Source organism: Salmo salar, chromosome ssa20 (genome assembly GCF_905237065.1).
Source record: "Salmo salar chromosome ssa20, Ssal_v3.1, whole genome shotgun sequence".
Taxonomy (NCBI): domain Eukaryota; kingdom Metazoa; phylum Chordata; class Actinopteri; order Salmoniformes; family Salmonidae; genus Salmo; species Salmo salar.
The window spans coordinates 64,295,201-64,318,785 of NC_059461.1; the positions used below are offsets into that span (position 1 = coordinate 64,295,201).

Here is a 23,585-nt window from a genome sequence, read left to right on the forward strand (position 1 = left end):
TGTCATTGTATGCTATACCATCAAGATTTCCCTTCACTGGAACTAAGAGGCCTAGCCCGAACCATGAAAAACAGCCACAGAACATTATTCCTCACCCACCAAACTTTACAGTTGGCACTACGCATTGGGTCAGGAAGCGTTCTCCTGGCATCCGCCAAATCCAGATTCGTCCATCGGACAGCCAAACGGTGAAGCATGATTCATCACTCCAGAGAGCGCGTTTCCACTCCTCCAGAGTCCACTCCAGCCGACGCTTGGCATTGCGCATGGTCATCTTAGGCTTGTGTGCAGCTGCTTGGCCATGGAAACCCATTTCATGAAGGTCCTGACGAACAGTTCTTGTGCTGACGTTGCTTCCAGAGGCAGTTTGGAACTCAGTAGTGAGTGTTGCAACCGTGGACAGACGATTTTTACTCGCTACGAGCTTCAGCACTCGGCGCTCCCATTCTGTGAGTTTGTGTGGCCTACCACGTCACAGCCTAGCCGTTGTTACTCCTAGATGTTTCTACCTCACAATAACGGCACTTCCAGTTGACCATGGCAGCTCTAGCAGCACAGAAATTTGATGAACTGACTAGTTGGAAAGATGGTATCCTATGACGGTGTCACATTGAAAGTCTCTGAGTTCTTCAGTAAGGTCATTCTACTGCCAATGTTTGTCAATGGAGATTGCATGGATGTGTGCTCGATTTTATACACCTGTCAGCAACGTGTGTGGCTGAAATAGCCAAATCCACTCATTTGAAGAGGTGTCCACATGCTTTTGTATATATAGTGTGTTTATGTGCTTTAGCCAACCCCCTTGTCATTCGTTGTCATGCCATACATGTTTGACATGACATCAAACATGACTTAGCTAAAACCCAGACTGATCTGCTAACAGGCTACATGTGTTGCTGTTGCCCATCCCTGACTCAACATATGAGGATGATTGGACGAAGAACATGGAGACAGGCCTCCATTGGATAAGATAAAACCCAGACCCGAGTCAGCAGTATCAATGAACAACAACCTAGCTCCAGTCTCTCAATGGTGCCCATCATAATATTATGCCAGTGATGCCATCATCACCACATGCCTACCTCTAGTTGGTAGACAGACAGAACCTACCTGTACTCTGAAGGACGATAGTATTATCGACTTCTGTATTAAAACACTTTCTGTGATTTCATTATTCTCAGAGGGGTTGCTATTCTCTGTTTGGCTTTTATGCTTTCTTACAAACGCTCCACTAGGCAAAAAAGTAATTAAAAGGTGAGTTATTAATCTGATGTCAGGGGAATACAAAAAAACAACAACTATTATTTAGCCTGACTCACTCCACACGAGCGAGCGAGAAAAGCACAGAGTGTGTGAGAGATAAGATAGAGAAACAGAATGATAGAGAGAAATTGCATGACAGACAGACAGACAGACAGACAGACAGACAGACAGACAGACAGACAGACAGACAGACAGACCCTAACCCTCAGCAGATTTCTTAGCACCTGTGCTCCTGGCTCCTGCCTGGTCTGATGAGTGAGGCTGTGACCCACATCTGCTGTCTAAACTCAGTCCAGACTCACATCCCTCTCAGCCATATCAATCTATCTGGCTAAATGATGCAGGGGAACAACGTAAGAAACAATCAAAGCAATCTTGCCCTGCAGACCGTACAGTCAAACTATATTATAAATGGTCCCCAATTTGACACCTAGTTACTGATGATCAGGTTTTGACAAGTGGAAAAGAAAGTGTCACAATAAACACATTTTAAGCCATAGTAGAACTCAAATGATGAGATGAGTAGTTAGAACACACAGATATGGATGCATATGGCATAGACTTGCTGTTAGTAGCTGGTAAGAGGTGAAGTGAAAGGTGGCCGTCAGATGAAGGCATCAGCGCTACAATCCCGTTATTGTCAGAGTAAAGTTGAATGCTTCACTGACCCTCCAGAAACCTTCCCACAATTCCCTCAGCCCAACCAGAGGTGCCAAAAGTACAACTTTACTCTTATCACATCCTGTCTGTCTCCTCCAACTCTATTTTTACCTCCCTCTTTTTCTCCTTCTCTCCCTTCCAGCAGAGTTATCATCTTAACAGTTATCATCATCTTCTCTAATAAGACTCAGAAATGAAGATGACCTGAAATTATTGTGGAGAGGAATTTGGTGTAATAGGATAGCCTGGTCATTTCTAACGCCTCTGTGCATGGACACAGTGCTGCCTCTGTGCATGGACACAGTGCTGCCTCTGTGCATGGACACAGTGCTGCCTCTGTGCATGGACACAGTGCTGCCTCTGTGCATGGACACAGTGCTGCCTCTGTGCATGGACACAGTGCTGCCTCTGTGCATGGACACAGTGCTGCCTCTGTGCATGGACACAGTGCTGCCTCTGTGCATGGACACAGTGCTGCCTCTGTGCATGGACACAGTGCTGCCTCTGTGCATGGACACAGTGCTGCAGCTGTCGGCACCGGTAACGTCTCCAATGGCACTCTATTCTCTAAACAGTGCACTACTTTTGACCAGGGCCCATAGGGAATAGGGTGCCATTTGGGATGCAGCCAGTGTGAAGGGAGGGAGCTGTGAGAAGAAGAATGTGCTGTCATTTTGGCACCACATCGCCTGTCTGTCAGTGGAGAATTTGGCCCCCAGTAGGAGAGACTGAAGTGAGATTCAGTTGACAGTTCACCGCATCATACTCTTTTAAACAGACGTCCAATAGTTGTCTCTTCTTTGCTCTGCAAAATGTTCAATGTCAAAGAAACAATCATTTAGTTATTATGCGTCAACCACTAGTTTAAAAACAACTCTCAAATGGCAAAATGATTCATGGTTTATTCAACTTGAGAAATGTGTTGGAGCATATTTGTAATCAAATGTTTCAACAGTTGTTGGGTCCATCTGTTGAGGGATTGAGGGTGTGTTGGTTGGCAATCGTGATTGTGTGTTGACTGACAATTAGTGTATGTTTACAGTATATGTGTTGACTTGACACAAGTGTGTGTCTGTACATGAGTGTGTGTGTGTGTGTGTGTGTGTGCAGACCTTGCTGCGTGAGTCCACGTTGAGCAGGCACACCCCACAGGCCAGCTCCTTGGCGTTCTTGATGCCGTGTCTCAGGATACAGGAGGAGAAGTCCAGCGAGCTCTCATCAGGCTGGACAGAGAAACACACAGATGCACACGCACACACATTTTAAATACTTTATTTGAATCCACAAATCAAATTACATTCAAGAAGGATTCAAAACATTTCAACGGTCTTTGTATGCATGGACACTTAAGGACAGCTGAATAACAGAGCAGTACCTAGTAATTATTTTTGCTTTAGGCAGGTCTTTAGGCAGGTCTGTCTTTCTCTCGGAGGACCTGAGCCCTAGGACCATGCCTCAGGACTACCTGGCATGATGACTCCTTGCTGTCCCCAGTCCACCTGGCCGTGCTGCTGCTCCAGTTTCAACTGTTCTGCCTGCGGCTATGGAACCCTGACCTGTTCACCGGACGTGCTTGTTGCACCCTCGACAACTACTATGATTATTATTATTTGACCATGCTGGTCATTTATGAACATTTTAACATCTTGACCATGTTCTGTTATAATATCCACCCTGCACAGCCAGAAGAGGACTGGCCACCCCTCATAGCCTGGTTCCTCTCTAGGTTTCTTCCTAGGTTTTTGGCCTTTCTAGGGAGTTTTTCCTAGGGAGTTTTTCCTAGCCACCGTGCTTCTTTCACATGCATTGCTTGCTGTTTGGGGTTTGAGGCTGGGTTTCTGTACAGCACTTTGAGATATCAGCTGATGTACGAAGGGCTATATAAATAAATTTGATCATCACATCAAGAACCATTTGCTACTTCACAAAACACTGCATGAAATGAGAGATCTACGGTTGACAGTTGAGGAAAAGTACCATATGTGCAAGGAGTTTCATCATTTAAATGTACATTTAAAAAACAAGTTATATATTTAAGCAATAAGGCCCGAGGGGGTGTGGTATACAGCCAACATACCATGGCTAAGGGCTGTTCTTAGGCACGGCGCAACGCATCAGGGCGCGAACGACGCGGTTTATAATACCTGGATACAGACCACTATACACATGGATTTTGTGTTGTAGATATGTGGTAGTAGAGTGGTGGCCTGAGGGCACACACTTCATGTGTTGTGAAATCTGTTGGGAATGTATTATAATGTTTTTAAAATTGCATAACTGCCTTCATTTAGCTGGACCCCAGGAAGAGCTGCTGCCTTGGCAGAACACTGCTCTAAGGAATACACATTTCTCTATTAATTTATTCATTAACCAGCTTAATAAACTGAAGTAGAAATATGTCTTTAATCTGGGAAATGAAAGTAAATACAGTCCATTAGTCTGTTGGCAGCAGAGCTGTGTGAACAGGTGAGTGTGCCCAGACAGCTCCTCTCTCTCTCTCTCTGAGGGCAGAGCCTGCAGAATCAGAAAGCAGCTGCAGGTCTACGGTCTGAGATAACGCAGATTACTACTCACTCACTCCGTCTCCCTCTACCTCCCCCTGTCCCTCTCCGCTCCACTAATTCTCTCTCTTTCTGCACTGACATTATCTCGAGTCAGGAGATGGCCGGTCTGTTTTATCTGCTGGCATTTGAGAAGCAATGTTCTTTGTGAGGCTGACTGAGGCAGTGAACTGTCAACTGGATCTCACTGCCTCTGTTCTCCACACATCACTACAGCCTACAACAGACTGCTCTACACTCCCCATCCCCACAGCTACACACACTAACAGATACCACCATAGGGCTTGGTTTAGTACACTGTCACACAATCAAGGTTTCATTGATAATCCTACTTGGCATGAGTCATTGATAATCCACTCAACATTTCATCAGGAACATTTTCTAGACAAAGCAGCTAGTTACAATCAAGTGTCAATTTCTCAGGTCTATGTGTAGCCTAACCCACTGCATTGGAGGAAGGGAGGTCTGTGTGTGTGTGTGTGTGCGTGTGTGTGCGTGTGTATGTGTGTGTGTTGACTGTATGTTTCTTACCGCCAGGTTGGCCAGGGACATGAAGCCCATGAGGTTGTTCCAGACGCGGCTGATATCCTTCAACAGCTGCTGCAGCTTCTCAGAACACACGGCCGTGGCCTTGATCCCCAGCTCCACACGCTTGGTCACGCGGTACACCTCCACCACACCTGCCACATAAACACAGGTCGACATTAACACACAACCTTAACACACCTGCTCCCAGTTCTCTCCCACAGCCAGCTCCAACATAAGCCAAGGTTAGACAGTGAGAAATACAACAAGGGCAATAAAAAAGATGCTTCCAGGAAAACAGCTAACATGATGCAGAAAAATGTATCCATGCTTTTGTTACTTCTAGGTTGGACTACTGCAATGCTCTACTTTCCGGCTACCCGGATAAAGCACTAAATAAACTTCAGTTAGTGCTAAATACGGCTGCTAGAATCCTGACTAGAACCAAAAAAATGTGATCATATTACTCCAGTGCTAGCCTCCCTACACTGGCTTCCTGTTATGGCAAGGGCTGATGTCAAGGTTTTACTGCTAACCTACAAAGCATTACATGGGCTTGCTCCTACCTATCTTTCTGATTTGGTCCTGCCGTACATACCTACACGTACGCTACGGTCACAAGACGCAGGCCTCCTAATTGTCCCTAGAATTTCTAAGCAAACAGCTGGAGGCAGGGCTTTCTCCTATAGAGCTCCATTTTTATGGAATGGTCTGCCTACCCATGTGAGAGATGCAGACTCGGTCTCAACCTTTAAGTCTTTACTGAAGACTCATCTCTTCAGTGGATCCTATGATTGAGTGTAGTCTGGCCCAGGATTGTGAAGGTGAACGGAAAGGCTCTGGAGCAACGAACCGCCCTTGCTGTCTCTGCCTGGCCGGTTCCCATCTCTCCACTGGGATTCTCTGCCTCTAACCCTATTACAGGGGCTGAGTCACTGGCTTATTGGTGTTCTTTCATGCCGTCCCTAGGAGGGGTGCGTCACTTGAGTGGGTTGAGTCACTGACATGGTCTTCCTGTCTGGGTTGTGCCGTGGCGGAGATCTTTGTGGGCTATACTCGGCCTTGTCTCAGGATGGTAAGTTGGTGGTTGAAGATATCCCTCTAGTGGTGTGGGGGCTGTGCTTTGGCAAAGTGGGTGGGGTTATATCCTTCCTGTTTGGCCCTGTCCGGGGGTATCATCGGATGGAGCCACAGTGTCTCCTGACCCCTCCTGTCTCAGCCTCCAGTATTTATGCTGCAGTAGTTTATGTGTCGGGGGGCTAGGGTCAGTTTGTTATATCTGGAGTATTTCTCCTGTCTTATCCAGTGTCCTGTGTGAATTTAAGTATGCTCTCTCTAATTCTCTCAGGTCAGGGTTCCATGCCTCAGGACTACCGGACATGATGACTCCTTGCTGTCCCCAGTCCACCTGACCGTGCTGCTGCTCCAGTTTCAACTGTTCTGCCTGCGGCTATGTAACCCTGACCTGTTCACCGGACGTGCTACCTGTCCCAGACCTGCTGTTTTCTACTCTCTAGAGACAGCAGGAGCGGTAGAGATACTCTCAATGATCGGCTATGAAAAGCCAACTGACATTAACTCTTGAGGTGCTGACTTGTTGCACCCTCGACAACTACTGTGATTATTATTATTTGACCATGCTGGTCATTTATGAACATTTGAACATCTTGGCCATGTTCTGTTATAATCTCCACCCGGCACAGACAGAAGAGGACAGGCCACCCCTCATAGCCTGGTTCCTCTCTAGGTTTCGGCCTTTCTAGGGAGTTTTTCCTAGCCACCATGCTTCTACACCTGCATTGCTTGCTGTTTGGGGTTTTAGGCTGGGTTTCTGTACAGCACTTTGAGATATCAGCTGATGTAAGAAGGGCTATATAAATACATTTGATTTGAACATGTCTACCGTCCCCTATGTTGAAACCTCCTCTGAAGTTGGATCATTAGACCAAGCTGGGATACTTTTGGCAGTGCCACGAGAAATACCTGGAGGATAACAGCAGCAAACACATTAAGACTCCTTATGTAAAATAGCCCTCTGAAGCTGGATCAACCTGACATAATGTTGGCTGTAACACTACGCTCTCTCTAAGGGTTAACGTGGAATGGTGATTGACAGAGTTGTTGTTCTCCGTTGAGAGGGGCACAGCTCAAAGGTTTATAATGGTGTGTTTTTGGAAGAAGACTCACAGCAGAGGTGGTACACTGTGTTCTGTTCTCAGCCCCTCACAATGGTATGTGTGCCTGTACCAATCTCACAGCTCATTAAAAAGAGACACTGCTGTCTGTCTGTGTACACACCAAATGACACCCTACTCCCTACATAGTGCACTACCTTTGACAAGAGCCCTATGGGGCCCGGTCAAAATGAATAAGGTGCCATTTGGGAGGCATCCACAGTCAGGCCGAGCAAAGATAAGCCATCACTAGTATCCACAGTCTGTCAGGCCGAGCAAAGATAAGCCATCACTAGTATCCACAGTCTGTCAGGCAGAGCAAAGATAAGCCATCACTAGGATCCACAGTCTGTCAGGCCTAGTAAAGATAAGCCATCACTAGGATCCACAGTCTGTCAGGCCGAGGAAAGATAAGCCATCACTAGTATCCACAGTCTGTCAGGCAGAGCAAAGATAAGCCATCACTAGTATCCACAGTCTGTCAGGCCGATCAAAGATAAGCCATCACTAGTATCCACAGTCTGTCAGGCAGAGCAAAGATAAGCCATCACTAGTATCCACAGTCAGTCAGGCTGAGCAAAGATAAGCCCCCTCTAGGATCCACAGTCAGTCAGGCCGAGCAAAGATAAGCCATCACTAGTATCCACAGTCTGTCAGGCTGAGCAAAGATAAGCCATCACTAGTATCCACAGTCTGTCAGGCCGAGCAAAGATAAGCCGTCACTAGTATCCACAGTCTGTCAGGCCGAGCAAAGATAAGCCATCACTAGTATCCACAGTCTGTCAGGCCGAGCAAAGATAAGCCATCACTAGGATCCACAGTCTGTCAGGCCGAGCAAAGATAAGCCCCCTCTAGGATCCACAGTCTGTCAGGCCGAGCAAAGATAAGCCCCCTCTAGGATCCACAGGCAACTCTGTGGTGCTGGACAAATCTGTCAGAGGGGATCAGGCAGAGTTTGGGGTTCTAGCTGAAGACTGTTCGGCCTTTTTAAAGCTCAGGACCTCCCTGTCGGCGGGTGTCGGTGTGTGTGTCAGTGATGTGTGTGTGTCAGTGATGTGAGTTTGTCAGTGTTGTGTGTGTGTGTGTGTCAGTGTGGTGTGTGTGTGTCAGTGTGGTGTGTGTGTGTCAGTGTGGTGTGTGTGTGTGTCAGTGTGGTGTGTGTGTCTCACCCAGCAAGTACTCCATGCCCTGAGCAGACTGGATGACCTCAGTGCAAACAGTAGAGCTGCTGATGCTGTTCAGGGTGTTGTTGGCTTTAGTGATGACCTGGGGACAGAGACGGACAGCAGAGTGGGTTAGGGTTACACACACCCACATGTGTGGATATAGCAACAAAGGAGAGGGGGAACAGTCCTGTACAGTATCTTACCTGTAGAGCACTCACCAGACACCTCTGCCACTCATATGCATAGCGCTCACTCTCCTGAAACAACATGCATAGTTGTTAGAATGAGTTCAGATATACATTTTTATTTTATTTCACCTTTATTTAACCAGGTAGGCTAGTTGAGAACAAGTTCTCATTTGCAACTGCGACCTGGCCAAGATAAAGCATAGCAATTCGACACATACAACAACACAGAGTTACACATGGAATAACCTGTTAGGGCTAGGGGGCAGTATTGACACGGCTGGATAAAAAACGTACCCGATTTAATCTGGTTACTACTCCTGCCCAGTAACTAGAACATGCATATAATTATTGGCTTTGGATAGAAAACACTCCAAAGTTTCTAAAACTGTTTGAATGGTGTCTGTGAGTATAACAGAACTCAAATGGCAGGTCAAAACCTGAGAAGATTCTGTACAGGAAGTACCCTGTCTGACCATTTCTTGGCCTTCTTTGCCATCTCTATCCATTACAAAGGATCTCTGCTGTTACGTGACACTTCCTACGGCTGCCATAGGCTCTCAGAAGGCGGCAAAAAGCTGAATCGTGGCTTTGCAGGCTCTGGCTGAAAAAAAGTAGCGCGTTTGGGTAGTGGCTGGTTACAGTACTGTGAGACTCAGGCTCGTGCCCGCGTCGACCGAATGCTTTGTTTACCGAATGCTCTGTTTACCTAAACGGAGATTCCCGGTTGGAATATTATCGCTTTTTTACGAAAAAATGGCATAAAAATAGATTTTAAACAGCGGTTGACATGCTTCGAAGTACGGTAATGGAATATTTAGAAATCTTTTGTCACGAATTGCGCCATGCTCGTAACCCTGATTTACCATTCCGGATAGTGTCTGGAACGCACGAACAAAACGCCGCTATTTGGATATAACGATGGATTATTTTGGACCAAACCAACATTTGTTATTGAAGTAGCAGTCCTGGGAGTGCATTCTGACGAAGACAACAAAGGTAATCAAACTTTTGTAATAGTAAATCTGACTTTGGTCAGGGCTAAACTTGGTGGGTGTCTAAATAGCTAGCCCGTGATGGCTGGGCTATCTACTGAGAATATTGCAAAATGTGCTTTCACCGAAAAGCTATTTTAAAATCGGACACCTCGATTGCACAAAGGAGTTCTGTATCTATAATTCTTAAAATAATTGTTATGTTTTTTGTGAACGTTTATCGTGAGTAATTTAGTAAATTGTTAGTAAATTCCCCGGAAGTTTGCGGGGGTATGCTAGTTCTGAACGTCACATGCTAATGTAAAAAGCTGGTTTTTGATATAAATATGAACTTGATTGAACAAAACATGCATGTATTGTATAACATAATGTCCTAGGTGTGTCATCTGATGAAGATCATCAAAGGTTAGTGCTGCATTTAGCTGTCTGCTGGGTTTTTGTGACATTATATGCTAGCTTGAAAAATGGGTGTCTGATTATTTCTGGCTGGGTACTCTGCTGACATAATCTAATGTTTTGCTTTCGTTGTAAAGCCTTTTTGAAATCGGACAGTGTGGTTAGATTAACGAGAGTGTTGTCTTTAAAATGCTGTAAAATAGTCATATGTTTGAGAAATTGAAGTAATAGCATTTCTAAGGTATTTGAAAATCGCGCCACGGGATTCAACTGGCTGTTGCGTAGGTGGGACGAATTCGTCCCGCCTAGCCCAGAGAGGATAAACAAAACATACAGTCAATAATACAGTAGAACAAAAGAAAACAAAAAGTCTATATACAGTGAGTGCAAATGAGGTAAGTTAAATAGGCCATGGTGGCGAAGTAATTACAATATAGCAATTAAACACTGGAATGGTAGATGTGCAGATGAATGTGCAAGTAGAGATACTGGGGTGCAAAGGAGCAAGATAAATAAATAAATACAGTATGGGGATGAGGTAGGTAGATAGATGGGCTGTTTACAGATGGGCTATGTACAGGTGCAGTGATCTGTGAGCTGCTCTGACAGCTGGTGCTTAAAGCTATTGAGGGAGATATGAGTCTCCAGCTTCAGAGATTTTTGCAGTTCGTTCCAGTCATTGGCAGCAGAGAACTGGAAGGAAAGACGACCAAAGGAGGAATTGGCTTTGGGGGTGACCAGTGAGATATACCTGCTGGAGCACGTGCTACGAGTGGGTGCTGCTATGGTGACCAGTGAGCTGAGATAAGGCGGGGCTTTACCTAGCAGAGACTTGTAGATAACCTGTAGCCAGTGGGTTTGGCGACGAGTATGAAGCGAGGGCCAACCAAAGTAGTGATGCTGGACGGGCGAGCAGGTGCGGGCAGTGATCGATTGAATAGCATGCATTCAGTTTTACTTGCGTTTAAGAGCAGTTGGACGCCACGGAAGGAGAGTTGTATGGCATTGAAGCTCGTCTGGAGGTTAGTTAACACAGTGTCCAAAGAGGGGCCAGAAGTATACAAAATGGTGTCGTATGCGTAGAGGTGGATCAGAGAATCACCAGCAGCAAGCGCGACATCATTGATGTATACAGAGAAGAGAGTCGGCCCGAGACTTGAACCCTGTGGCACACCCATAGAGACTGCCAGAGGTCCGGACAACAGGCCCTCCGATTTGACACACTGAACTCTATCAGAGAAGTAGTTGGTAAACCAGGCTAGGCAATCATTTGAGAAACCAAGGCTGTCGAGTCTGCCAATAAGAATGTGGTGATTGACAGAGTCGAAAGCCTTGGCCAGGTCGATGAATACGGCTGCACAGTAAATTCTCTTATCAATGTAGGTTATGATGTCGTTTAGGACCTTGAGCGTGGCTGAGGTGCACCCATGACCAGCTCTGAAACCAGATTGCATAGCAGAGAAGGTACGGTGGGATTCCAAATGGTCGGTAATCTGTTTGTTAACTTGGCTTTCGAAGACCTTAGAAAGACAGAGTAGGATAGATATAGGTCTGTAGCAGTTTAGGTCTAGTGTCACCCCCTTTGAAGAGGGGAATGACCGCGGCAGCTTTCCAATCTTTGGGAATCTCAGACGATACGAAAGAGAGGTTGAACAGGCTAGTAATAGGGGTTGCAACAATTTCGGCAGATAATTTTAGAAAGAGAGGGTCCTATATGAGAAGACATTTATACATTTCCATAAAAAAATACTAAAAAACTAACTTATTAAGGCCAAAGTCTCTGTGGTTTGCTAATGAAATCAATGTCTACTGAATTTGTAAACCCTCCACAGAGCATCTGGATAATTGGCAAACGTAGTTAACATGTCTGGGATAGCGTGACTGTGTGTGGGTCTCACCTCCACCTCCCCAGTCAGGTCCTTGTACTTGTCTCTGATGACGGGCAGGGCAGGCTTCTTCTCACTCAGGGTGCTGGAGCGGTCTCTGAAGGGCTGCTCTGGGGCTGGGGAGGGGGGCGAGCGCCCAATCTCCTTCTCCCCCAAACTGTGGCTACGCTTGTGGGAGCCTGAGGCAAGGACATGAGGAAAGAGTGTCTTGATACATACATATATAGTATATACAGGCAATGTCTGGCATACATACAAATGCCCTTTTAAAAATGGTCACTTATACCAACCCAGAGATGTTGGCTAATTCCAGATATGCACCTGTTTGTTTACTATGGCATAATTGTGACTTTTTACCAGAGCTCATATTCTGTTGTGGCTAATTACTTCCGGACAAGGACACAGACGACAAACACTTCATTTACAACAAATGCTAATTATGTACAAAACAGCGCCACGGCAACCAACGCAAGTATAAATAATTTATGAGGGCTCACTCGCTCACACAGAAAAAATGGACAGGTACACACACACAAACACGAAAATAGACAGGCACACGAAAAAAGACAAACACACAGTCACATGCTGAGCCCAAACTATTCAACACGGGCTCTGTCTCTCTGAGTCTGTGTGTCTGCGTGTGTGTGTGTGAGAGAACCAGGTAATCACCTCCTGCAGAGACATGCATCATCTTCCCCACAACATGACAGCACTTATACATTCCCCCACTACCACACAACGATCAGATAACCATTCAATAAGGACAGGGGAATAACAACTGAAAACTAATTACGTTTAACACTGGGAGAGAAATCAATGAGGCAAATTAGCTTTTATCACTTTGGAGGTAGGAAAAGCTAATGAACTATGCATGAAACATAACACCGGAAAACAGCAGTAAAAAATGAACACCCAAGGAGTGAATACAGTTAATTTTGTATAGGCACGGATTTCTGGGCTGTGTTGGTAATTTATCTCAACTGCCTGTGTTGTGTACCAAGGATGTGTTTTACAGTCTCTGGGCTGTAGTCACAACACTGCCATCTATTGTCTGACAGTGGAACTGCACTGAGCTGCCGGAGGGGCCACATATGCTCCAATATGAGGTGATGAAAGTCCTGACATCAGGGCCAGCTGATCTGCTTCACACCACTACATCAGAACTAGAAGGCATGGTGTAACTGGATGCAATTTACATTTTGAAACCAGCATCTACTGACAGGATCAGAAAATGAATGTATATCTACTTATCAGTTGACTTCTGAAAATAAATCAACAAGAGGAAAGAGAGAATACAGGTCAGGTGACTCACCTTGTACGGAGAGGTCAAAGGTGGCGAGTTCGCTCTTGATCATCTCTTCACTGGACTTGACCTTGGTCTGAGAGCTGGCCTTCAGAAAGTCTGACTTCCCAAACTTGGCTTTGTCCCCCTGAAAGGCGCCGAACTCATCTGAGGCCTCATTCAGGTTCCCCTCGGAGCCCGGCTCGGCCGCGGGGGAGTCTGACTTCTCCGACACCGTGCTGGCAAAGTCCCCAAAGTCATCATCCTCGTCCCCACCCAAACCTACCGGCTCACAAGATCCAAAGTCAGCAAAGGCCTCAAACTTGCTGTCGGTCAACACACTATCCTCTGTTGAGAAGGTGGTGATCTTTGTCTGGCAGGTGTGTGTGATGGGGATGTTCTCTGTGCTGCCGAACGGCGTCTCCTTCCTGTGGACTATGTCTGAGGAAGGGAAAGAGGAGGAAACACCAACACCGTCCAGGACCAGATGCTTTTTGGCATGACCCTGAGCAGACAGGCATTCCTCTCTTTCTGACCAATCATAGCTGGCCAGCCTGCTGACTGCTGATGTTCCGAAGGGGTCAAACTTCATGTCGTCTCCTTCTGTAATGACAACACAAAATATACACTGGTGGCTCTAAGTGGGAAAAGCATAGGGTGCTGAAATGATAGCAACTAGTCAGTCAGCCATGATAAAGTGACAAGGCATCTGGCGAAGCTATGATATCTTATACGAAACATACTTACTGTGGAAGCCATATTCTGTTTCTGATGCTGAATTTGTGTTGACTTACAAGAAGAAGCTTTACTTTGGTCAGAGTAACACCCCATCTCCCCTACATTATGACAGTGAGCTCACATGCACTGCATTTAATCTAGTGCTGCACTATAGTTTGGGTAAGGGTTCACTTACTGGTGACATAGATGACAGAAAATATAGGGGTACAACATACGTCACTCACATACAGAATCACTTGATCTGTACAGTCGTGGCCAAAAGTTGAGAATGAGAATGACACAAATATTACTTTTCACAAAGTTTGCTGCTTCCGTGTCTTTAGATATTTTTGTCAGATGTTACTATGGAATACTGAAGTATAATTACAAGCATTTCATAAGTGTCAAAGACTTTTATTGACAATTACATGAAGTTGATGCAAAGAGTCAATATTTGCAGTGTTGACCCTTCTTTTTCAAGACCTCTGCAATCCGCCCTGGCATGCTGTCAATTAACTTCTGGGCCACATCCTGACTGATGGCAGCCCATTCTTGCATAATCAATGCTTGGAGTTTGTCAGAATTTGTGGGGTTTTGTTTGTCCACCCACCTCTTGAAGATTGACCACAAGTTCTCAATGGGATTAAGGTCTGGGGAGTTTCCTGGCCATGGACCCAAAATATCGATGTTTTGTTCCCCGAGCCATTTAGTTATCACTTTTGCCTTATGGCAAGGTGCTCCATCATGCTGGAAAAGGCATTGTTCGTCACCAAACTGTTCCTGGATGGTTGGGAGAAGTTGCTCTCAGAGGATGTGTTGGTACCATTCTATATTCATGGCTGTGTTCTTAGGCAAAACTGTGAGTGAGCCCACTCCCTTGGCTGAGAAGCACCCCCACACATGAATGGTCTCAGGATGCTTTACTGTTGGCATGACACAGGACTGATGGTAGCGCTCACCTTGTCTTCCCCGGACAAGCTTTTTTCCCGGATGCCCCAAACAATCGGAAAGGGGATTCATCAGAGAAAATGACTTCACCCCAGTCCTCAGCAGTCCAATCCCTGTACCTTTTGCAGAATATCAGTCAGTCCCTGATGTTTTTCCTGGAGAGAAGTGGCTTCATTGCTGCCCTTCTTGACACCAGGCCATCCTCCAAAAGTCTTCGCCTCACTGTGCGTGCAGATGCACTCACACCTGCCTGCTGCCATTCATGAGCAAGCTCTGTACTGGTGGTGCCCCGATCCTACAGCTGAATCAACTTTAGGAGACGGTCCTGGCGCTTGCTGGACTTTCTTGGGCGCCCTGAAGCCTTCTTCACAACAATTGAACCGCTCTACTTGAAGTTCTTGATGATCCGATAAATGGTTGATTCAGGTGCAATCTTACTGGCAGCAATATCCTTGCCTGTGAAGCCCTTTTCGTGCAAAGCAATGATGATGGCACATGTTTCCTTGCAGGGAACCATGGTTGACAGAGGAAGAACAATGATTCTAAGCACCACCCTCCTTTCGAAGCTTCCAGTCTGTTATTCGAACTCAATCAGCATGACAGAGTGATCTCCAGCCTTGTCCTCGTCAACACTCACACCTGTGTTAACGAGAGAATCACTGACATGATGTCAGCTGGTCCTTTTATGGCAGGGCTGAAATGCAGTGGAAATGTTTTTGGGGGATTCAGTTCATTTGCATGGCAAGAGGGACGTTGCAATTAATTGCAATTCATCTGGTCACTCTTCATAACATTCTGGAGTATATGCAAATTGCCATTATACAAACTGAGGCAGCAGACTTTGTGAAAATGTATATTTGTTTCATTCTCAAAACTTTTGGCCACGACTGTAGTTGTGACAGTGGAATATTTGTTTTGATAATACCAATAGGTTTAGGCTAAAGTGATACTTAGGTATTGTGGCAATGAGGCCCTTTATCTACTTCCCCAGAATCAGATGAACTTGTGGATACCATTTTTATGTCTCTGTGTCCAGTATGAAGGATGTTAGATGTCGTTTGGTGAGCCAATGCTAACTAGCATTAGCACAATGACTGGAAGTCCATGGGTATCTGCTAGCATGCAGATACCCATAGACTTCCAGTCATTGCGCTAACGCTAGTTAGCAATTGCACTAGCGCTAGTTAGCAACTTCCTTCAAACCGTATGCCGAGACATAGAAATGGTATCCACAAGTTCATCTGACTCTGGGGAAGTAGATAAAGGGCATCATTGCCAAACTCCCGAAGTATCCCTTTAATTGCTACTGAAAAGGAGAACATAGCATTGACCTCTATTAATTTGATGTGTCACATGTAAATTAACCAAGGGTTGAGTTAGCTGTCCCCTGATACAAATGAAATAGATGTCCTGTCAGGGTTGGCTGCTGGGGCTGTGAGGTAGATTGGAGATCAGACAGTTCTGAGGCAGATAAGACAGGACATGACGCCCTGCTGTAGAACACCTCTCTATGGTTTTCTCTAGGTGTGTGACAATACTGCAGCACAAACTATTAGGAGCAGACAGTTCTGCTAACATGACGATACAAAATGATATGCATTTCATGAGATTGCCATGGCAACATCAGTCGTGGAGTGGAGCAGTTCTGTGTCTGTATTGATTATCTACCCCACAAACTGTGTTGTACAAGCAGAACACTGCTCAATTCATAACATATCAGGCAGGAATCATATAATTACTGGCAACACAAACAAGCACACATTCTTACAAGTGCAAACAGTCACACACACTCAGAGATACACACTCCTTCTAAGATACAGTATAACCTGCAGGCACATGTGGACCCCAGTCAGTGTAGCCTAATGCCTGACACAACCCTTGCACACAAAAAAGCAATTTGTGAAATTGACAAGGAGCTAGTGTAGATGTAAGCCTAATGTAGCTAGATCATAATCTGCCCTCAGGATAGGGAAGGGAGAAAATAAGACGGTACGCATTTCAGCAATACCAATAGTAATATTTATTACGACAACATGGGTAAAGAGAGAAAGATCACAAAATACACTGAGAGAGGTCTATTGTTACAAGAGGTTTGTCAAACTAACACTTGTAAAAGTATATTTGAATCATTTAGACTACTACGGCATGCAGAGTCAGAAAATAAGAAAAACAAACGGTAAAAGAAAGAAAAGCCCCAGAAGAATATAGATGCAGAATGAGAAGGCACATTCACAGACTAAAATGAGTAGATCTCGGTAGAAGACGACACACTGTAGTTGTACTAATAGGGTGGAAAGCAACAGGTTGATTGATAGAAAGATAATTGAATACAGAACATTTGAAAAGCCAAGGTGATTTAAAGGACAGGTTCAAGGCAGGAGAGTGATTAACCCTTTGAGGACCTGAATGCTTCTCTACTGTTCTCGCCATGATAGTAACTCAAATGTCAACAGCAGACTTTTGAGCTAAAATAAACAAGGGTTTTGTCATTTTTAAATCACAACTGTTTGTGTCTTACTACAATTACATAATGTCAACATCATATACATAGGATATATTTCAATGGTCTAATACATTCTATTGCTGAGAATTTGGAGGAGAGGTATGGATCTCCAAATTCATTATTTAGCACATGTAAACTTGTCAAGTGATCCAGCTACATCTCTCCATTTGTGTTTTTTGCATGAATCTTTGTAAAACCATTCTGCTCAAGCTCTCAAAGGGTTAAATAAAACAAGTGGACTATCCTACCACAAGACCTAAGAGAGGATCTTCATCTTGTCCAATCACATGTGACAAAATAGATTTAAAGAGACAGTATCATTTTTCTCTCGCTACCTGTTAGTTCTAGGCTCCTGTGTACAAGCTCTTAATAGTAGCCATTCAATAACTAACAGCAAGATAGGGTTTCTCAAGACAACAATCAATCTTTGATTCTGAACCAACCTAAAATATTTTCCAGAACTTGACTATCCTCATATATACATTTCATCTTCAAATAGTTTACACAACACATTGTTTAAAATAATATCAGGAAGTCTATCTAGTTTGAAAATAAATACGAATTTTCCTGTAATAAAAATACACTATTAAATCTGTATACATTGTCTTTTTTTCTTTGCTTTAATAAAAACAACTAGTAATACTGTTATGCAGAAAAATGTCATCCTATAATATGTTCTTGTCAATTTCACAAATTGAACAGGCAGGCACACTGCAGCAAAAAAAGCAAGGCAGGGAGGGTATCACTAACTTCAGTGTGTTCTCAGAGAGCCTGTTCATGGACCCACACATAACAAAACATACCTGAATATCAAAGACAAATGAAAAGGCTTCCTTTTGAGCTGCTCTGACCCAAAGGAGCACCGGGTTGGGAAAAATAGATACTGTCTCTTTAAGGTTGGTTACATTTTCTCCAGGATTGAACGCAGTGCAAGCATGGTGAGGCTTTCACACTCCAAGGCCTGCTACTGCCCGCTTTCTCAGAGATGAGATTTGATTGGTGCTGTCCAAGAACAACAATACTGACTGGATTAACGTGGGTGAGAATAAAAGGAGAAGCAATTAACAGGTTCTGAGGAATGTTTTCAATGCTCCACTACACGAGCTTCATCATAAAAATGGCAACCATTTTGCTGCAGCTCCTGGATCAGTTGCCATTGGTTATTGTCTTACTCTCTCCTTCGAGAGTAGCCTAACCATTTCAGTTAAACTGAAAGTTGATTTATTCTGATGTGCAATAAAACTGAAACAAATAAATTGGCATCATTACATCGATCATTTTCGATTTAGAATAACTCAAATGCTCAATTCCTAGATGGAATTTGATTGAGATGCCCCTTTGCCCAAACTGCTAAAACCAATGAACTGATATGTTGGCTAGTGTTGAAATATTATAGTCTATATAAGGACATCTCACTGCAAACTGGGTGTTAAAAGGAGTGTGCTGCTCACACACAGAGGCTGTAAGGAGAGACCTTGTACTTGAAGGAATATATGAGACATGACATGGAAGATGAGATGCTTGGTAAATTAATGATGATCATGGGAAGGGAGAGGAGAGGGTGCTGATATGGACAATGCCTGGACATTAAGGCTAATTAGATTCCATGAGAGTGTTTCCATTTAGAGGTTCAGGGCAGGGCAGACCCTGAGAGCAGTGCCTTTGTGCCTCTACTGTCTGCTATGCCAACCTTTGACCTCTTTGTAGTGATGTGGGCTGTGTGAGACCACTTAGGTTTAGGGAGTTGGAACAAAAGCACTATGGGAGATTGATACCCAACACTGGGAGTGCCAAGGAATACTATATGGGTACTCTCACACACCGTAGGAAAACTCACTCGTACACATACAAAACACAATCAACCAATCACACTCACACATAACAACACACAATGAGCAATCAAAACGATTTACTCAATGCAATATTAAAACTGTAGAGGTGAGGTGATTTCTGCCATTCAAAAAATACTTTCTGCCTTTTCATAAATACTTTCTTTTCACATAATAAGTATGTCCACTATCAGCGAACATCTTTACACATTTGTCTTGTACGCCTCTTATTATCACCATGCTTGATTTGATAACTGAGCATTAAGCGTCAACATAATATAATCAATCTGAGGAAGAATTTGGCTCGCTGTGAGTAAAATGAAAGCCTGTTGCAGCATACAGGAACTGGCCAATCTGAGAGTGATGAGAATAAATAACATCTCCTGGTACAAAAACCCATCACCACTACATGGCCCTGTGTTCATCTGCATTCAGCTATTTTAGTCGCATCCCTCAACACAATCACGACTGGGGAGACAAAAGGTGCATTGAGGTGATGAGCGATGTGGGCTATGACAGCAGACAGGGAATGAAGGCCAGTGGTAGCATAGAGCAGACTGACTACATCACATCAACCTGACTGTCTCTCATCAACTCTATATGAATGGAGTTCAGAGGAGGCAGAAAGGCCTGTGCTTTTTGTCTGTGATACAAATGCTAAACAAATGAACAATAAATAAATTCATCTAATGTACCTTAATATGTTTAATAAATAATAAATAAATAAATATTAAGTGAATAAATATGCTGAAATGAATACCAGGTAATGATGGGTTTGGGAATGAATAACTGGTGGGTGTGATGAGATGATATGCTAATAGTGTGTGGCGTTTGACTGTCTCCTCATGATTCAGCAGTGATGTGGATGAGCTAGCTCACTGCTGTGCCCTCTAGTCTAACTCCTGGTTTAGTGGCCGCTAAGGGGCACTGAGGGGGGTGTAGACAGAGGGGCCACCACCAGGCCTACGATTGGTTCTTTATGTGTGACTGGGCGGGGCCTCACCAGAGGAGGCGCACTAGTTCCTCACCTGCGGCGGGGGGTTGGTGAGCCGAGAGGCCCGGCAGATCCAGAGAGCTGTCTGACATCACGTGCTTCAGGTCTCCGCCCATGTCCGACAGCTTCATGTCCAGCTGCACTGACAGAGCGTCCTCAGAGTCCTCCTTGCCCACGCTGCTGCCCCCGATGGATGGGAGGTCTAGGGACTTGACTGAAGTCGAGTCCTCCTTGCCTCCTTGTTTGAAGGCTGCCACCTTATCCACCAGGCTCTTTTCCGAGGCCCCCAGCGCTGTGCAGAACTTGGACGACTGGAAGTCGGTGAAGTCATCTGCTTCGCTCCTAAGGGAAGAGAATGAGCCGCCGGCGCTGTGCTTGTTGTCGTCGTATGCCAGGCCTCCTTCCTGAGACAGCTGCTTGAACACGTCATACTTGTCAGAGCCCTGAGGGGAGCGCTGTGGAGCGGTGGTGGTCTCTCCTCTCCCCTGTGCCCTCCCCTCTCCAGACCTCAACCCCTCACCCTTGGCCTCCCCCCCAGAGCTGCCGAAAGCCATGAAGTCTGCAAAGTCATCATGAGACGCTGCCACACCCCCTCCCACATCAGGGCCAATAGGAGCAGCCTCAGAAGAGGAGGTCGGGCCAAAAAGGGAAAAGTCACCAAAGTCCTCGGCCCCGCCCCCGGGGGGCTTGGCCCTGCCTGGTGGGAGCACTAGGGAGGGGGGCACAGAGGGGAAGGGACTGGGCTTGATCTCAGCAGGGGTGGGGGCTGAGGGAGTCATAGAGGAGAAGAGATCCAGGTCAGCCATGTTGAGAGGGTTTTTAGGCTGAGAGAGAGACACTGCTGGTTGTTGTTGTTGATGTAGCTGGTGTTGTAGTTGTGGTAGAGACTGAGAGTTAGGGAAAGCAGGAGGGAAGGCTGGCTGAAACATCTTGGCCTGGTCTGGAGGTTCTAGTGGAGAGATGCTGTCGGCGGTTTTAAAGTCTGTGAAGCCATCATCCACACTGACAGACTTGAAATCGGCAAATCCTTCCCCTGCGAAACAAACAGAACAATTGAAAGGCATTGCAAAAGCATTTAACACAGCAGCCAGACAGGGAGGACATTGGCATAACACAAAGTAACATCAGTCGCCTCAGTTCCGGATTTTTTTCAAATTTCACAATCCTACAAGAAAGAGAGGGGATTAGTTACGCCTCTGTCACATAGCGGAGGCTCGTGGTGAATTTCAAGCTGTGGAGAGAACTGTGCTGGGCTGTAGTCCGAGACACCGCTATGAGAGAACAGCAGCAGCAGACAGCAGTGCACAAACCAGGCTGGGCTGTCTACAGAGACATGCACTTGCCATCTGTCAGTCCCTAACTGGGACAGCACATGATTAAGCTGCGACTTCAGAGGAAAGAACTCCCTTACGACAATCTACAAAGACTTCCTCAGTAGTGTCATGTTTTTAGATTTTTAGAACCACACAATCATTGACAGGAGGGCTATAAGAAAACCCACAAAGGAAAAGTGGGTAGAGAGAGTTGTGGTTGTAGGGGCTGTTCACACCACTGCAATGACAGGAGCATGAAATAGTGTTCACACCACTGCTGTTTTGTGGGAAAGATTGAACTAATGGGCTCACTATGGAGAGTGAGCCTGGCAGGCAACACACAGGAAAGGTCACTGCAATCAGACTCAGGCAGGACTTACTGGAGTCATGGGAGCTGCTGTCCCCATCGGAAACTGTTCTAGTGAAACAGGGAACAGCAGGAAACAGACCGACATCAGGGATACTGCTGAATGTACTGAGTACTCTGGAAATGTGTGCAACATAAAAGCACACAGACCACTCAGATATTATACAAACAGCATTCTTCTTGGTACACAGTCTCTCTCCAACCTATTTCTGTCTACCTACAAAAACAAGTCATCCGAAGTATTTTCTCCTCCAAGGCTGCTGTGACTTTGTGTTTGAAGGTCTGTCAGTTTCTTCCTCTAGCCATCTGTTGAGTACAGGGACCATCTAAGAGCCCAGTCCCACTACGCAATCTCTGTCAAAAGGCTTGGAAGCTGTGGGTTTTGGCTTGGGAACTGTGTGTGTGTGTGTGTGTGTGTGTGTGTGTGTGTGTGTGTGTGTGTGTGTGTGTGTGTGTGTGTGTAACCCAGCCCAGAGCCAGGGAGGAGGGAGAGCTCTACTTACCAACTGGTTTCCTGTCACCTGGTGGCTCTAGCTGTCGGAACACACTGTATTTGTCTCCGTCAAAATCTGGGTCAAACGAGATAAACAAAACAGGTACGCTTTCAACTGAATGATAAATCACAGCATATTTGGCAGGCAGGCAAATGTACTGTACTACAATACCACTTAAATACTATTAGGCAAGTATTCTATGACAAACATCATCAGAAATGTCTTCTATTTTCTACACATCTGTTAGTTGTGGTGGAGGATGTGTATCAGTAGTGATTAGTTGTTGAGGTTTGTGTGTGTGTGTGTGTTGTAGGGCCAGGTGAGTGTGTACCTGAGGCAGGCTGAGAGGGCTCTGGAGGCTCCTCCACAGAGAGCTGCTTGAAAACAGCATACTTATCAGAGGATGACGAGGAGGAGCCAGAGACCGGAGTCAGAATGGCAGGAGCACTGCAGACAGACAACACACCATGCTCAGTCCACAGGGGAGTCTGGGGTTGCATCCCAAATGGCACCCCATTCCCTACATAGTGCACTACTCTTGACCAGGGTCCTGGTCAAAAGTACTGCACTATGTATGTAGGGAATAGGGTGCCATTGGGGACACACTCTGGGGGTCAAGGCTTCGCCCATCTCCTCTACCTTAATCCCCTTAAGCTGCCTGAGCTGATTGGACACATACAATGGTGAAATTCAACTGCAGTTGTACACCATACTGGACTGCAGATAAGACCCAGGAATCAAAAGCCTGGAGGGAATGAGGGATCTCTCCTGAAGCCTTCCACTGAACATCATCTCGTTAAGAGCCATTGTACTGCTGCTGTCAGAGTACACCTGTCTATCCTGACTGGCTGAAGATTCAGCATGGGGCTTCCTTTAAATTAGAAAGGGATCTGAGACCAGGGGGATTGGAGATACGCAGGAGGAAACAATGAAGCTTTTGTTTTTGAGGAAGTGGAAGGGGATTGTAAGTGACGATGCCACTCAAACGTTAGATCCTTTATTTCCACATTCTCTTTGTCTTATAAGATAACGGGCTTTGGGCTGCCTCTCCCTGAGAGACAGACTCCCCACGCAGGGTTTGAAAAGTAATATAAAGCAACTCTACTGTCCATTGAAATGGATTCATTAAGAGATGGCGAGGTGCAATTGCTATGCTGGAGAAACTACTACAAGCAACTAAGGGACCATGTACCTGTTACCCACAATACCTGTATAACATGTAGTATTCAGCTTTACTTCCATACAGAATGTGTAATCTGATTTAAAGTAATACCAAACACTGATCCAGCCACTGAAGTCAGTCACTCCAGTCAGTCAGTCAGCCAGT

General features: G+C 45.3%; 1 protein-coding gene across 15 annotated transcripts in view; it reads right to left on the reverse strand.

Annotated features, from left to right (window-relative positions):
• LOC106581184 (synergin gamma) overlaps positions 1-23,585 on the reverse strand; it is a 49,831-nt gene that overhangs the window by 3,885 nt on the left and 22,361 nt on the right. For 10 of the 15 annotated variants that reach the window (XR_006760996.1, XM_045703787.1, XM_045703786.1 and 7 more), the window contains 10 exons: positions 22,590-22,705; positions 22,268-22,333; positions 20,119-21,117; positions 13,124-13,696; positions 11,824-11,990; positions 8,553-8,606; positions 8,353-8,449; positions 5,016-5,164; positions 3,036-3,146; positions 2,690-2,728 (listed from right to left, as the gene is read on the reverse strand). Coding sequence is in view for 14 of the 15 variants with exons in the window: in XM_045703787.1 (XP_045559743.1) it covers positions 2,690-2,728; positions 3,036-3,146; positions 5,016-5,164; positions 8,353-8,449; positions 8,553-8,606; positions 11,824-11,990; positions 13,124-13,696; positions 20,119-21,117; positions 22,268-22,333; positions 22,590-22,705 (2,371 nt within the window). In the remaining variant the exon portion in view is untranslated. The remainder of the gene's footprint in view (positions 1-2,689; positions 2,729-3,035; positions 3,147-5,015; positions 5,165-8,352; positions 8,450-8,552; positions 8,607-11,823; positions 11,991-13,123; positions 13,697-20,118; positions 21,118-22,267; positions 22,334-22,589; positions 22,706-23,585) is intronic. The other 5 variants (XM_014163080.2, XM_045703779.1, XM_045703778.1 and 2 more) reach the window with 1 other exon arrangement.